Source organism: Pseudonaja textilis, chromosome 16 (assembly GCF_049901715.1).
Source record: "Pseudonaja textilis isolate UNSWEBS1 chromosome 16, rPseTex1.2, whole genome shotgun sequence".
Taxonomy (NCBI): Eukaryota; Metazoa; Chordata; class Lepidosauria; order Squamata; family Elapidae; genus Pseudonaja; species Pseudonaja textilis.
The window spans coordinates 4,925,118-4,939,581 of NC_142005.1; the positions used below are offsets into that span (position 1 = coordinate 4,925,118).

The window sequence follows — 14,464 nt, forward strand, 5'->3', positions numbered from 1 at the left end:
CGACAGCTCGTTTAGTGAGGAATCCCACTTTTACAATGGCACTGGAGAAAGTGACTTGGGGCCGTTTTTCATGGTTACAACCGCCGTAGCATGCCCACAATCCTGGGATCAAAATTCAGACGCTTGGCAACTGGTTCATACTTACGACCGTCGCAGTGCCCTGGGGTCACGTGATCCCCTTTTACGACCACCTGATAAGCAGTGGGGGGAACCACATTCGCTTAATAGTGGGACTAACTCAGCCCCTGCATTGATTTGCTTAACAACGGTGGGACTAATTCAGCCCCTGCACTGATTCGCTTAATGACAGTGGGACTAATTCAGTCCCTGCACTGATTCGCTTAATGACGGTGGGACTAATTCAGCCCCTGCACTGATTCGCTTAATGATGGGGGGACTAATTCAGTCCCTGCACTGATTCGCTTAATGACGGTGGGACTAATTCAGCCCCTGCACTGATTTGCTTAATGATGGGGGGACTAATTCAGCCCCTGCACTGATTCGCTTAACAACAGGGGGACTAATTCAGTCCCTGCACTGATTCGCTTAACAACAATGACCGAACTCCCTTAGCAACAAGAAATGTTGGGCTCCATGGCAGCCATTAAGCCGAGGATAAGCTAGAAATTCCATTCTGCCATTCCCAGGTACGGGCAAATATATATATATATAAATAAAAATCCCAGTATCGCCTTTTTCTCTTTTTTAATAAATTTAAGAACAGCCCCTTTCAAACCCCCTATGATTCTCCCCCACCCTCCCGCCCCTCCCCTCCCGAATGGCAGCAGTGAAAACGGAACCAGGGTGCGTTGTGTGTGTATGTTAAGTGTCATAATCTTCCTCTTCTCCTGCCTGGACTGGCGCGTGGGACACGGGTGGAAGTGCAACCGGGACTGTTCCTGTTGGAGCTGGTACAGGTAAGGGGACAGCGGAGATGGGAGGGGCTGTAAAATGGAGGTAGGGTGCAGGGGCTCTGTAGGGAGGAGAGAGAGGAGGGGAGAGAAAAATCAGCCACGTTTTCAGGCACCACAAGCTGAAAATCGAGAAATTAGGAGACTCTGAGTTCTAGTCCCGCCTTAGGCAGGAAAGCTGACTGGGTGACTTTGGGCCAATCACCAGGAGACGGTGAGTTCTAATCCCGCCTTAGACAGGAAAGCTGACTGGGTGACTTTGGGCCAATCACCAGGAGACGGTGAGTTCTAATCCCGCCTTAGACAGGAAAGCCGACTGGGTGACTTTGGGCCAATCACCAGGAGACGGTGAGTTCTAATCCCGCCTTAGACAGGAAAGCTGACTGGGTGACTTTGGGCCAATCACCAGGAGATGGTGAGTTCTAGTCCCACCTTAGGCAGGAAAGCCGACTGGGTGACTTTGGGCCAATCACCAGGAGACGGTGAGTTCTAATCCCGCCTTAGACAGGAAAGCTGACTGGGTGACTTTGGGCCAATCACCAGGAGACGGTGAGTTCTAATCCCGCCTTAGACAGGAAAGCCGACTGGGTGACTTTGGGCCAATCAATGTCCCTGAAAAAAGTGACTTGTGACTATTTTCTCACACTTCTGACCAATGCAGCCTCCCAAACACGGCCACATGATCAAAATCCGGATGCTTGGCAACCAGTTCATATTTATGACGGTCGCAGTGTCCCAAGGTCACATGTGATCCTCTCGTTGCAACGGGGAAGCTGGATTTCCCTCACGGCCATGTGATTAACTTCACAACTGCAGCGATTCACTTAATGACCGTGGCAAGAAAGCTCATACCGTCGGCCACTTAACCAGTGTTAAGAAAGAACGTGGGGCGGGGGGAGAAAAATAAGAAAAGATGAATTACGGAGAGAGATGCGTAGCAGCTGGTTGTGTAGAGGGAATAGTCTGCATAGCTTCCTCTTCTCCGTTGCTTTCACTGTCTTCTGAATCATCCTGTAAAAAACAAGCAGAATAACAATAGTTGGAAGGGACCTCAGAGGTCTTCTAGTCCAACCCCGTCTATACAGGTAGTCCTCGATTTAGAAAAGTTCGTTTAGCAGATCTGTATCTAATTATACATATTATCACAGCCACAAGATTATCGATTGCCCAAACATGGAAATGAAAAGAAATACCTAATGATGAAATAATAATAATAAAAATTCTGCATTGCGCCGAGTTAGACCGCTTAACGTTAGAACTGAAGGAACGAGATATTTCAGAATTCTATGAAAGATGGAAAAAAATTTTTACAATTGGAGGGATATGAAAGGAAGTCAAAAAAATGTAAAATAGAAATTAAGAGTTTATACTACAATAAAATTTCCAAGATAGAAATGAATATAAAGATTTACAATGTAAAGATGTATATGTATGTGTATGCTGATATATGTCAAAAGATCACGACGTTCAAATGTTTTTAAATTTTAATTTTCAATAAAATTTATATATATATAAAAAGGAGTTCGTTCAGTGACTGTTCAAAGTTGCAATAGCAGTAAAAAAAAAAGAAGGGACTCAGGACCGTTTTTCACACTTAGGACCACTGCAGCATCCTCAGGGTCACCTGATCAAAATTCAGGCGCTTGGCAACGGACTCATATTTACGACGGTGACAGTGTCTCGTGACCCTTTTGCAACCTTCTAACAAGCAAAGTCAACAGGGAAATCAGATTCGCTTCATAGCCACGTTACTAATTTAAGCAACGGCAGGGATTCCCTGAAACAAACAGGGCAAGGAAGGTCGTAAAATGGGAGATAAACTCACTTAACCAATTTCTCACTTAGCAAGATAAATTTTGGGCTCAACAGTGTGCGGCGGCAGCCCCAAAAGCTACAATCGAGATCAAGCGAGGTATTAATACCACTCTATAAAGCCTTAGTAAGGCCACACCTAGAGTCCTGCATTCAGTTTTGGTCACCACACTATAAAAAAGATGTCGAGACTGTAGAAAAAGTGCAGAGAAGAGCAACCAGGATGATTTAGGGGACTGGAGGCTAAAACATCTGAAGAACGACTATAGGAACTGGGCCTGGCTGGTCTAGGGAAGAGAAGGACCAGGGGAGACAGGAGAGCATCTTCCAACATTTGAGGGGCTGCCCCAAAGAGGAGAAAGGGGTCAAGCTATTTTCCAAAGCACCAGAAGGCCAGACAAGGAATAACGGATGGAAACTGAACAAGGAGAAATTTAACCTGGAAATAAGGAGAAACTTTCTGACAGTGAGAATAATCAACCGATGGAACAGAAGCTGCCTTCGGAAGTTGTGGGAGCTTCATCCCTGGAGGCTTTCAAGAACAGACTGGACTGACATCAGTCAGAAATGGTGTAGGGTCTCCTGCTTGGGCAGGGGTTGGGCTAGATGACCTACAAGGTCCCTTCTAACTTATGTTAAGAAATGCTGTAGGATCTCCTACTTGGATGGGGGGGCAGTTGCACACTAGATTATCTCCTGCAAGGTTGCTTTCAACTCTGTTGATCTGTCTGCCTGTCTGTCTGACTCCATGTACCATTTCACAGAAGGAAGGCAGACTTGAACTGGGGCGTTAGGGAATTAAGTCCCCCCAAGCAGACTTTGCAAGGGATGGGCTTAAATTCCCAGGATTCCTAGGTTTCGTGGCTCAGAATGCTGCAAATTCTGGGAAATATTTGGCATCACTCCAGATCCCCAGCTGAAGGACTTGCTTGGAAGGTTTAGAATAATAATAGAGTTGGAAGGGACCTTGGAGGTTATTTCTAGCCCAACCCCCATTTCACACAAATGGCTGTCCTGTCTCTTCTTAAAAACCTGGGAGGGAGGGAGGGAGGGAGGGAAGGAAGGAAGGAAGGAAGGAAGGAAGGAAGGAAAAACAGAACTGCAAGGGACCTTGGAGGTCTTCTAGTCCGATCCCCTGCTTAGACGGGAAACCCGAGACCATTTCAGGCACAGGGTTATCTAATCTCTTCTTAAAAACTTCCAGTTTTGGAGCATTCACAATTTCTGGTGGCAGGCTGTTCCATTGATTAATTGTTCCAACTGCCAGGAAGTTTCTCCTTAGTTCTAAGTTGCTTCTCTCCTGGATTGTCTTTTCTCCAATAACATCACCATAACAGGAGAAACCAGGGTGGGAGGAGAATTAACAGGATAACAAATGGACGTTGCTTAGTTGCTACTTCCTGTATCCCTCCCTTAGACCCAAGCAAAAGGACCCAGAGCATTATGGGAAATTAATGCTCCTTGCATCACTGGTCTTGACCCTGGAACGGGTCTTTGATTGCATTGCACAAACGCCACTCAGCCATGCCTGAGAAAATACCACGTTTTGCCACCAACTTACGTCCTGTTCAGAGTCTGTGCCAGATTGTTTCGGATCTTTTCCTTTTCCCGCCGTGCCACCGTTCCTTCGCCCGCTGCCAGGTTTTCGGCCCCTGCCGTCAAAGAGGGGGACAAATAAGGTTTTTATAAAAAGAAAAATGGTGGAATAATTTGGAATTATTATAGGTAGGACTTCACTTATGTGCACAATTGGCACCCGAATTTCCACTGCTAAGCAAGGCGGCTGTTCAGGGACTCGTGCCGTTCTTAAGTGAATCATGCGGTTGTTAAAAGTGACTCCAGCTTTTCCCCATTGCTTGTCAGGAGTGAGCTGGGAAGTTTCAAATGGCAATCCTGTGACTCCCAGGGTGCTTGCAACCGCTGTAAATACATGCTAAATTTTGGTCATGTGACCACGGGGGAAGCTGCAACAGTCATAAGTGTGAGGACTGGTGACAAACCACCTTTTTTCAGTGCCGCTGTAACTTGGAACAGTTGCTAAATGAAATCTCCGTAAAGCAAGGGCGACCTATATATCCCGCCGAACAGGATGGCTTTCCTTTTAACAAGTAGCAGGCCAATTCACCAAAATCTCTGGGATGACCCAAAGGGGCGTGGCACAATGCAACACAGTCAAATAAGCAAGAAGAGTCCCTTTATTAGCTCCAACTTTGCCCCCAATGTCCAGGTTACCTTTGGCTGGAGAAAAACTCTCCCAGGAACAGCCTTTCGCTGCAGAGAATCAAGTCCCAAACAAGGTACACACAAACTGTAACTTAAAATCCAAACAAATCAAACTGAAGTATTTAGTTTGGCAGGGCAGGAGCAAGAATTTCAGACTTGAAAGCACGCCAAAACTCACACAGTTGGGAAGATGCCAGGAACACAAGATAAGCATCGATGATACAAGATAAAGTCACGTTTGCTCTCAACAGCTTGCTGCGCGGAGCTTCCTTTTTTTATAGTACACTGTGTTCCCAGCTGTGGCTAATGAAGGGAATCAGGGCCCTTTTCTCCCCCGTAAGCCATGCAACCCACATTGCTCCCTTCTCCGTTCCTCCCTGTGTGCCCTAATATAAAGAGCGGGTGGGCCTAGGCCTTCCTCTGAACCCCCTCTCCCTTGTTCTCTCTCTCTCCCCTACTCTGCCCAGCTGGACTTTGCCCTTCCCCAGTTTCCTCCACAGTCAACAAAGCCACATTCCCACTCTCTGTCAGCTGTCCGGCTTCCTCCTCTGAGTCAGATTCTGACGGGCATGACACTGACTTTTGCTTGTTGAAAAAGGGGAATCTCCTGACCCCGAGTTACTGCAACCGTCATAAATATGAATCAACCACCAACGGTCTGAATTTTTATCACAGGGATGCACAGTTTTTTCACTCGTCATCTCCAGTGGTCACTAAATGAACAGTTGTAAGTCAAGGACTATCTACTTCGCTGGAAGGTTGTTCCTTTGGGGATTGATTTTCGTGACCTACCGACGGGAAACTTTCTCTCCTCCTTCCGTGTGGTTGTCCTCGGCATCGCCTTGCATGTCGGGTACCGAAGCCACAAGGTCCTTCAGGAAATCAAACTGCTGCTCCTGTTCTATGCATTGTTTCCTGCAAAATATCACGCTGTTTGGGTTACCTGGATTGGCCCACCCCACCTGGCGAGGTGAGATAGGAGGGTTTCGCTTTTAAATCTGGTGAGATTGGCTCCGGATTTTGGAAGAGGGCAAGGCCTTTGGGGTGCCCCCGGGAAGCCGTATCGGTGAATAGTTAAGTTAGAATAGAATAGAAAATAGAATAGAATAAATAGAATACTAGAAAATAGAATAGAATGGAAAAGAATAGAGTAGGATAATAGAATAATAGAAAATAGAATAGAAAATAGAATAGGAATGAAGAACAGAGTAGAATAAATAGAATAGAATAGAAAACAGAACAGAATACTAGAAAATAGAATAAAATATAGAATAGAATAGAATAGAATAGAATAGAATAGAATAGAATAGAAAATAGAATAGAATAAATAGAATAATAGATAATAGAATAGAATGGAAAAGAATAGAGTAGAATAATAGAATAATAGAAAATAGAATAGAAAATAGAATAGGAATGAAGAACAGAGTAGAATAAATAGAATAGAATAGAAAATAGAACAGAATACTAGAAAATAGAATAAAATATAGAATACAGTAGATAATAGAATAGGAAAGAATAGAATAGAACAATAAAATACTAGAAAATAGAATAGAAAATAGAATAGACAGAATACTAGAAAATAGAATAGAAAATAGAATACTAGAATACTAGAAAATAGAATTGAATAGAAAACAGAATAGAATATAGAATAGAATAGAATAGAATAGAATAGAATAGAATAGAATAGAATAGAATGGAATGGAATGGAATGGAATAGAATAGAGTAGAATAGAGTAGAATAGGAATAGAAGGAATGAAGAACAGAACAGAATAGAATAGAATTCTTTACTGGCCAAGTGTGATTGGACACACAAAGAATTTGTCTTCGGTGCTTAAGTGTACATAAAAGTGATAAATCATAAATCATAGTCATCATAAAAACATCATAACTACATAATAGACAGTTCTCGACTTACAACTACATTCAAGCCCCAAATTTCTGTGGCTTATGCTTATATACTTATACTTAACTCTGGAGATGGACTCTGAGAAAAACGGCATGCATTGCCTTGTTCCGCAACCTACCCAAAGTGCCCTTCCCCTTAAATCCCCAGACAAGATTCTAGTCCTCATGGGTTATAAAGAAGGGGGACGCCTGATACTTCAGTCCTCGGAGCTCAGCAAGGCCCACCACGATGGCAGCCGTTCTGATGAGCAAGAGGGGGCCCTGTCCCGAGGAGAGGGGGCCCCTCGGCCGCCAATACTCACAGGTGGGACGTTGTCATCGTTTTGGCGTTCCTGGATTGGGTGACGTGGCAAGCCGTCTTCAACAGCGATTCCAGGAACAGCTCCAACGCTCGCGCTGTGGGTCAGAGTTCAGGGGGACAGCAAGAACGATCCCCCTTTCCCCCCCCTCCAATCAAAGCAGATGGTTTTTAGTAATGTCTTTACCAACGAGGTAACATCACCGCTACTAGAAAGGAATAGAGCATGGATGATGTAACCTAGTTGGGTCACGAAACGTCTCTAGGAAAACACTCAAGCTCGGAGAGCTCCTCCCCCCTGCAAACTCCATCCCCTTCTAGCACTGAGGATGTTACCTAGTTAGGTTGTGAGACGTCTGAAAAAGCAAAAAAGCTCAGAGACCCCACAGTCTTCCTCCACCTCTTCCTCTCGGAAACCCCATTCTCTTTTAGCATTGATGATGTTACCTAGTTGGGTCCTGAAAGGTCTGCAAGGAACCCAGGTCAGAAAGCATCAAAGACCCCACAATCTTCTTTCTTTCTTTCTTTCTTTCTTTCTTTCTTTCTTTCTTTCTTTCTTTCCCCCTTCTCTCTTTCTTTTTCTCCCTTTCTTTGTTTCTCTTTCTTTCCCTTTCTCCCTTCCTTCCTTCCTTCCTCCTCTCCACTCCACAATCCCCATTCCCTTCTGGTACTGATGATGTTACCTAGTTGGATCCTGAAAGGTCTGCAAGGAAATGACCCAGGTCAGAGAGCCCACAATTATCTCTGACCCCACAATCATCTCTCTCTCTTTTTTCTTTCTTTCTCTCTCTCTCTTTCTCTCTTCCTTCTTCCTTCCCACTCTCCTCTCCACAATCCCCACTCCCTTCTAGCACTGACAATGTTACCTAGTTGGGTCCTGAAAGGTCTGCAAAGAAATGACCCAGGTCAGAGCATCAAAGACCCATCTGTCTGTCTGTCTATCTAATCTTTCTTTCTTTCTTTCTTTCTTTCTTTCTTTCTTTCTTTCTTTCTTTCTTTCTTTCTTTCTTTCTTTCTTTCTTTCTTTCTTTTTTTCTTTCCTTCCTTCCTTCCTTCCTTCCTTTCTTTCCTTCCTTTCTTTCCTTTTCTTTCTTGTTTTCTTTTTCTTCCCCCCCTCCTCCTCTTCTCTTTCCTCTCCACAATCCCCACTCCCTTCTAGCACTGATGATGTTACCTAGCTGGGTGATGAAACGTCTGCAAGGAAAACCACCAAGCTTAGAGACCGCCAAGGACTCCGCAGTCCTAGAACGTCTGCAGTTCCAGAAGAGAGAAGACCTCCTACCATCACACTACCCTCCCCCCCAGGCAGGGCATAGAGGATACAAATGATAACTGGGACCGCAGCAGCCACCTTGCCGATTTCTTCATCCGTCTGCATGATCTTCTTGATCCGCGCCTTTCAAATGCGGGGGGGGGAGGAGGAGGAGGAAGAGAATGTTTTATTGACTGGTCCTACAATATAAAGAAGCTCCAGAATACAGGGAGTCCTTGAGTTATGACCACAACTGAGCCCAAAAGTCAATGGGGAAGTCAAGAGTCATTTCACGACCGTGTCACTAATGTCACAACTGCAGTGACTCGCTTAACGGCAGCAGGAAAGGTCGGAAAATGGGGCAAAAAGTCACTTAATGAGTGTTTTGCTTAGCCATAAAAATGCTGGGCTTAATTGTGGTCGTAAGTCAAGGATTATCCACATGCATGAAGATGGAAAGACTAACTGATTCCCCCACAATGCAGGGGAAACGATGGAGGTGGCAGAGATGGCAAAACTGACTTTAATTAAAAGGGAAAAAATCATCCAGGTGAGACAGAGAATTATGAAGTCTGGAGCAAAAGGTATCCATGGTTAAAGTCAAGGAAAAAGAAAGAAAGGATTGACACTTTATAGGGATGAAAATTAAAGTTTTGTAAACCAAAGAGCATGGAATATAATGGACAAATACGAGATGATACGAATGCAGGAGTATAAAAGATGGTGGTAAATAGGTATATAAATGTATGTAAATGTACACAGAAATAACATGAAGCTAGCACTATACTAATAACATAAGGGAAAAAGGAAATTAACTGTTATGTGTATCTCTATTGTATCTATTGTATTGTATTGTATGTTGTTTGGCTTGTATGGCCAAAATGATGGCCAAGAAAGTCGCACTGTGTTCAACTGTTTTTAATGTTTATTCAATAAAATTATATTTATGATGGTTACAGCATCCCGGTGTCATGTGATTTGCTTTTGCGACCTTCTGACAATGGGGGAAGCCCCGATTCACTTAATGACCAGGTTACTAACTGATCAACTCCAGGGATTCGCTTAACAACTGTGGCAAGAAAGATTGTAAAAATTCACGGGACCACCGTCTCGCTTGGACCACCGAAATTTCGGGCTCCATTGCGGTCGTGAAGTCAAGGACTGCCTGTAATTACCAACCAGATGAAAGATCAGTCCAGCTGCCTTTTCAAAAAATAAAAACCACTTTTGATACAACTATTAACCTGGGTAACTGAGAATCTTATTAACAGATTAACAGAGGTGAAAGGGACCTTGTAGGTCATCTAGTCCAACTCCAAGTAGGAGACCCTATGCCATTTCTAACTGATGGCATCCAGTCTCTTCTTGAAAGCCTCCAGGGATGAAGCTCCCACAAATTCCGAAGGCAACTTCTGTTTTTCATACACATCAAAATAAGAAAAAAAAAATCCTTTTATATCTCCAGAAAACAGAGGTGTAAAAGCTAATATTGGAATTGTTTTCACTGTACAAAAACAGGGGAAAAAGTAAAAATGAAACAAGGCTGTTCACAGATAGCACAAGTGTATTTATTTTAAGGCGAGTTTAAACAAAGACAGATGAACAAACACAAAGAGAAAAAAAAAACAGGTTGTATGAAGAAGAGCCAAGTTTTTCTCTAAAAGGCCTATGGATTAACCTAGGTTTGTTGACTTAACCACAACTTGATGGATGGCACAATGCCCTCTAACATGAACTATGATTGACAAACCGAACGTTTAGCTTGGCGTAACAGCTAAACCACCAATCCACCATATTATGGACTAATTCAGTCTGAATCCCAAGCCATTCGAGTTCCTGTAAATAAACCAGAGCTAAAACAAATCATAGTTTAATATACAGCCATCATGGCTGTCAGCCTTCAAGATCTTCTACTATTGCTTTGCATCTTTTGGCTGCCATAAGTAACGGGGGGAGGAGGGGGTAAAGTCTGGGAAGCGAGCTGGAGGTGTTACATTCTGGTGTTGTAAAAATGAGGAGACCGGGGGAGTATAAATTCCTGTTTAGGTTTCTATTTCTTGCTTAGCTTTCTTTTCTATGCGCAGCTTCAAACCTTTATCAAACTATGCCAAGGTCAACGGACAGAGGCCTCATCACCACCTGAAGATGTCCACATGATCATATTCACAACTTTTAATTAGAAGAATCATTTGAACTATTGGGGGTGGGAATATTTCCAGCACTTTATATATGTGATTTACGCGCTTATTTCCTCAGATTCAGAATTCTACGGTTGCTACCACTTCATTTTCAGTAAAAGACATCTTTGCTCTAATCTATGAAGTCAAAGTATTTCTTTCTTGAATTTTGAATGGAGCACCACCTGACAACTACATTCTAAAGATGGGAAACAAATCTTTTCCAATTGGAGTAATAGATCACAAAATGAGGTCCTTCTTTAAGCTATCAGAAATAAAAACACACTAGATCACAATACAGATAGTCCTTGGTTTACGACCAAACCCAAAATTTATGTTGCTGAACGAGGCAGTGATTGAGTTTTGCTCACCATTTTGCAACCTTTCTTGCTAGTTGTTAAGTGAATCTGGCTTCCCCGTTGACTTTGCTTGTCACACTGCAACCATCATAAATGTAAGTCAATAGGCAAGTGTTTTTTGATGATGTGACAATGGGGATGCTGTAACGGCCATCAGTGTGAAAAGCGGTAATCTTACTTTTTTTTCAGTACTGTTTGAACAGTCACTAAATGAATTGTTGTAAGTCCAGGACTAACCATCAGCAAGAAATTGTTGTAGATCAAGGACTAACAGAACCAGCAAGAAGCAAGAAATGGTTATTTGTGTGGTAGAAGGATTAAAATATATATACATTTTTAAAAATTCAAGGGTAACACCAACATATAGCAAAATAAAAATATTATTGTAATGGTAATAGCCTAATTAAAGTGAACATTATCAAAATAATTTGAGATTTTAAATAGCGCTGGGCGATAAACCTTATAATCTCTCCTCGCCATTGCAGGCTGCAGCGCCCATAATCCTCAGCCAGCCTGACCGATGCTATTGCTGTCTAGGAAATGACAGGGGTTACCCATCAGCACATCTGGAAGTGCCCAAAGAAGCCTGCTATGCACTATCATGAAGCCATAAACCATTGTTTACCTACGATACAGTCAATAAACCATAAAGTTATGGCTTTGCCAAGGGTGGGAAGACTATTTATGTGGGGGGGCAGCCAATACTCAGCTTGGTCTGGAGGAAGGGGGCAAGGGGTGTCTTCCCCCCACCCATTGCCAAAGTCCCCAACATCTGTTTCTGCAAGGGGGGGGGGGCTTAAAACCCAGAGATGAAGGCAGGAAACAGCAGTTGCAGCAAGGATGATTACAAGAGAGAGGAGGAGGAGGAGGGGGCTGGCTTTCGTGACCCCCCCCCCATGCCCGCCCCAGGAAGCAAAATGGGGAAGGGGCTCATCATCATTCTGGAGAAGCAAAATGGGGGGGTGGGGGAGTGAGGGAAACCCCCCACGGGCGTTGCTGGATCCGATGCAGCATGGAAAGAGGGCCAGGGGGCTGCAAAAGAGAGTAGGGGGCTGAGGGGAAGGGGGTGCCAAAGGGGAGAGGCGGATGCAAAGAGGGGGGGAGAAGGGAATTGCAAAAGAGGCGGAAAGGGGGGCTGTCACAGAAGAGGGGGCTACAAAAGTAGGAGAGGGGCTTTTAAAGGGGAGGAAGGGGGGGGCTTTAAAAGGAGGAGGGGGGATGCAAAAGGAGAGAGTTGCCAAGGGGGGAAGGGGCTGTAAAGCGGGAGGGGGATCGCAAAAGGAAAAGGGGGTCGCCAAGTGGGAAGAGAGCGTTGCAAAGGGGGAAGGGGTCTGTAAATCAAGGGAGGGGGCTCCCAAAGCAGAAGGGGGTCTCCCCGGTTGCAATCAGCCCCCTCCCTCCCCCGATTCTAGCCTGCCCTCCCCCGCCCTCCTCTCCAAGGCTGGGGAGGGGGCGCCCCATCCTTCGGGTCCGGGGCTGCGATGGGCTGAGCTGCGGGGAGGAGGAGGCGGCGGCGGACGGGCTCTCACCGGCGGGAAGCGCGCGTTGTACTTCTTCTTCTTGCTCGGCATGGCTCCCGTCACGCCGGCGGCTGCAGCGGCCGCTCCGCCCGGGCCTGTCGCGCGAGCCCCGCACCGGACGAGCCTCCAGCAGCGGCCTGGGAAGGAGCCGCCCCGGCCGGGCCGGACGCCTCCGCGCGGTCCTAGCGCCGGCCGGCTCCCCGCGCAGAAAGGCGGCCGGGAGGGGAAGGGCGGGGGCGGCCGGCGCTCCCATCCCTCTGCAGACCCGGATAAGATTTTGGGGGTGGGTGAGGGAGAAATGCCTCCTCTAAGCATGTGCAGAGGGCCTAGGGGACAAGAGGCTGGAAACCTAGCCCTGCATTAGCCCAATTAACAGAAGAATTGGAAGGGGCTTTGGAGGTCTTCTAGTCCTACCTCAAGCAGGAGACCCTGCTCCTTCTCCTCCTTACGTTCCCCTACTTCTCGGACTAACAGAGTTGGAAGAAACCTTGGAGCTCTCCTCCTCCGTTTTCCTTCTCCTTTTCCTCCTCAGAGGGAATGCCTCCTCTAAGCATGTGCAGAGGGCCTAAGGAGCAAGAGGCTGGAAATCTAGCCCTCCATTAGGCCAGGTAACAGAAGAGTTGGAAGGGACCTTGGAGGTCATCCAGTCCAACCCCCTGCTCCAGCAGGAGACCCTGCTCCTTCTCCTCCTTACATTCTTCTACTTCTCGGACTAACAGAGTTGGAAGGAACCTTGGAGTTCTCCTCCTCCGTTCTCCTTTTCCTCCTCAGAGGGAATGCCTCCTCTAAGCATGTGCAGAGGGCCTAGGGAAGAAGAGGCTGGAAACCTAGCCCTGCATTAGCCCAATTAACAGAAGAATTGGAAGGGGCTTTGGAGGTCTTCTAGTCCTACCTCAAGCAGGAGACCCTGCTCCTTCTCCTCCTTACATTCTCCTACTTCTCGGACTAACAGAGTTGGAAGGGACCTTGGAGCTCTCCTCCTCCGTTCTCCTTCTCCTGGCGGGGGCGGGGATGCCTCCTCTAAGCATGTGCAGAGGGCCTAAAGGGCAAGAGGCTGGAAACCTAGCCCTCCATTAGGCCAGGTAACAGAAGAGTTGGAGGTCATCCAGTCCAACCCCCTTCTCAAGCAGGAGACTCTATACCATTTCAGGTAAATGGTTGTCCAGTCTCTTCTTGAAAACCTCCACTGATGGAGCACCCACAACTATTGGTGGCAAGCCGTTCCACTGGTTAATTGTTCTCGCTGTCAGGCAATGTCGCCTTATTTCTAGGTTTCTTCTCTCCTTGATAAGCTTCCATCCATTGATTCGTGTCTTGCCTTCAGTTATTTTGGACAAGAGGTTTTCGGAGATGGTTTTATACAAGAGGAGTAACTTGGGTTTTGGAGTAAATCTTGGTTGGGATTTTGCAATCTTTTGAGCTTTGATCCAACCTTGTAACTTTAAGATAGGACAACTTCAACTCCCAGAATTCCCCAGGCAGCATGCTTTAAGAGGGGTGGGCTTCCAGAATTCTCCAACCTGCATGGAAAATGTGAAATATTTTTTACTTATTGATGTTTGTATAGGTGACTTACGACAATTCATTTAGTGACTGCTCAAAATTACAATGGTACTGGAGTGACTTATGAGCGCTTTTCACAGTTACTTAAAACCAGCATCACCATGGTCACCAAATCAAAATTCAGACACTTGGCTACTGACTCATATTTATGACGGTTGCAGAGTCCCAGATCCTCTTTTGTGATCTGACAAGCTAAGTCAATGAGCAGGCCAGATTCACTTAACTTATCCACTGCAGTGATTCACTTAACAGTTGAAAGCAAGAAAGGTCCTAAAATGGGGCAAAAATTACATAACAAATTTCTTACTTAACAGCAGAAATGTTGGGCTCAATTGTGATCATAAGTCAAAGACTACCTGTATAAATTAACGTCCCAAACCACGCATCATTTTCATCCTTAATGTATTTGGTTCACATCTTCTCTTTCTATTCCTTTTACAGTT

At 45.3% G+C, this 14,464-nt stretch overlaps 1 protein-coding gene across 2 annotated transcripts in view; it reads right to left on the bottom strand.

Moving 5' to 3' along the window:
• The window catches only part of DRAP1 (DR1 associated protein 1), a 15,384-nt gene extending 2,771 nt beyond the window's left edge, over positions 1 to 12,613 (bottom strand). Inside the window, exons 1-7 of one of the 2 annotated variants that reach the window (XM_087913632.1) lie at positions 12,468 to 12,613; positions 8,474 to 8,546; positions 7,155 to 7,248; positions 5,739 to 5,861; positions 4,285 to 4,375; positions 1,834 to 1,922; positions 691 to 973 (exon numbers count right to left, since the gene is read on the bottom strand). In XM_087913632.1, the coding sequence (XP_087769758.1) occupies positions 823 to 973; positions 1,834 to 1,922; positions 4,285 to 4,375; positions 5,739 to 5,861; positions 7,155 to 7,248; positions 8,474 to 8,546; positions 12,468 to 12,509 (663 nt within the window). In that variant the 5' untranslated portion in view covers positions 12,510 to 12,613 and the 3' untranslated portion in view covers positions 691 to 822. Of the gene's footprint in view, positions 1 to 690; positions 974 to 1,833; positions 1,923 to 4,284; positions 4,376 to 5,738; positions 5,862 to 7,154; positions 7,249 to 8,473; positions 8,547 to 12,467 lie in introns of those variants that run through there. The other variant, XM_087913633.1, reaches the window with a different exon arrangement.
• Between the last annotated feature and the right edge of the window lie 1,851 nt (positions 12,614 to 14,464).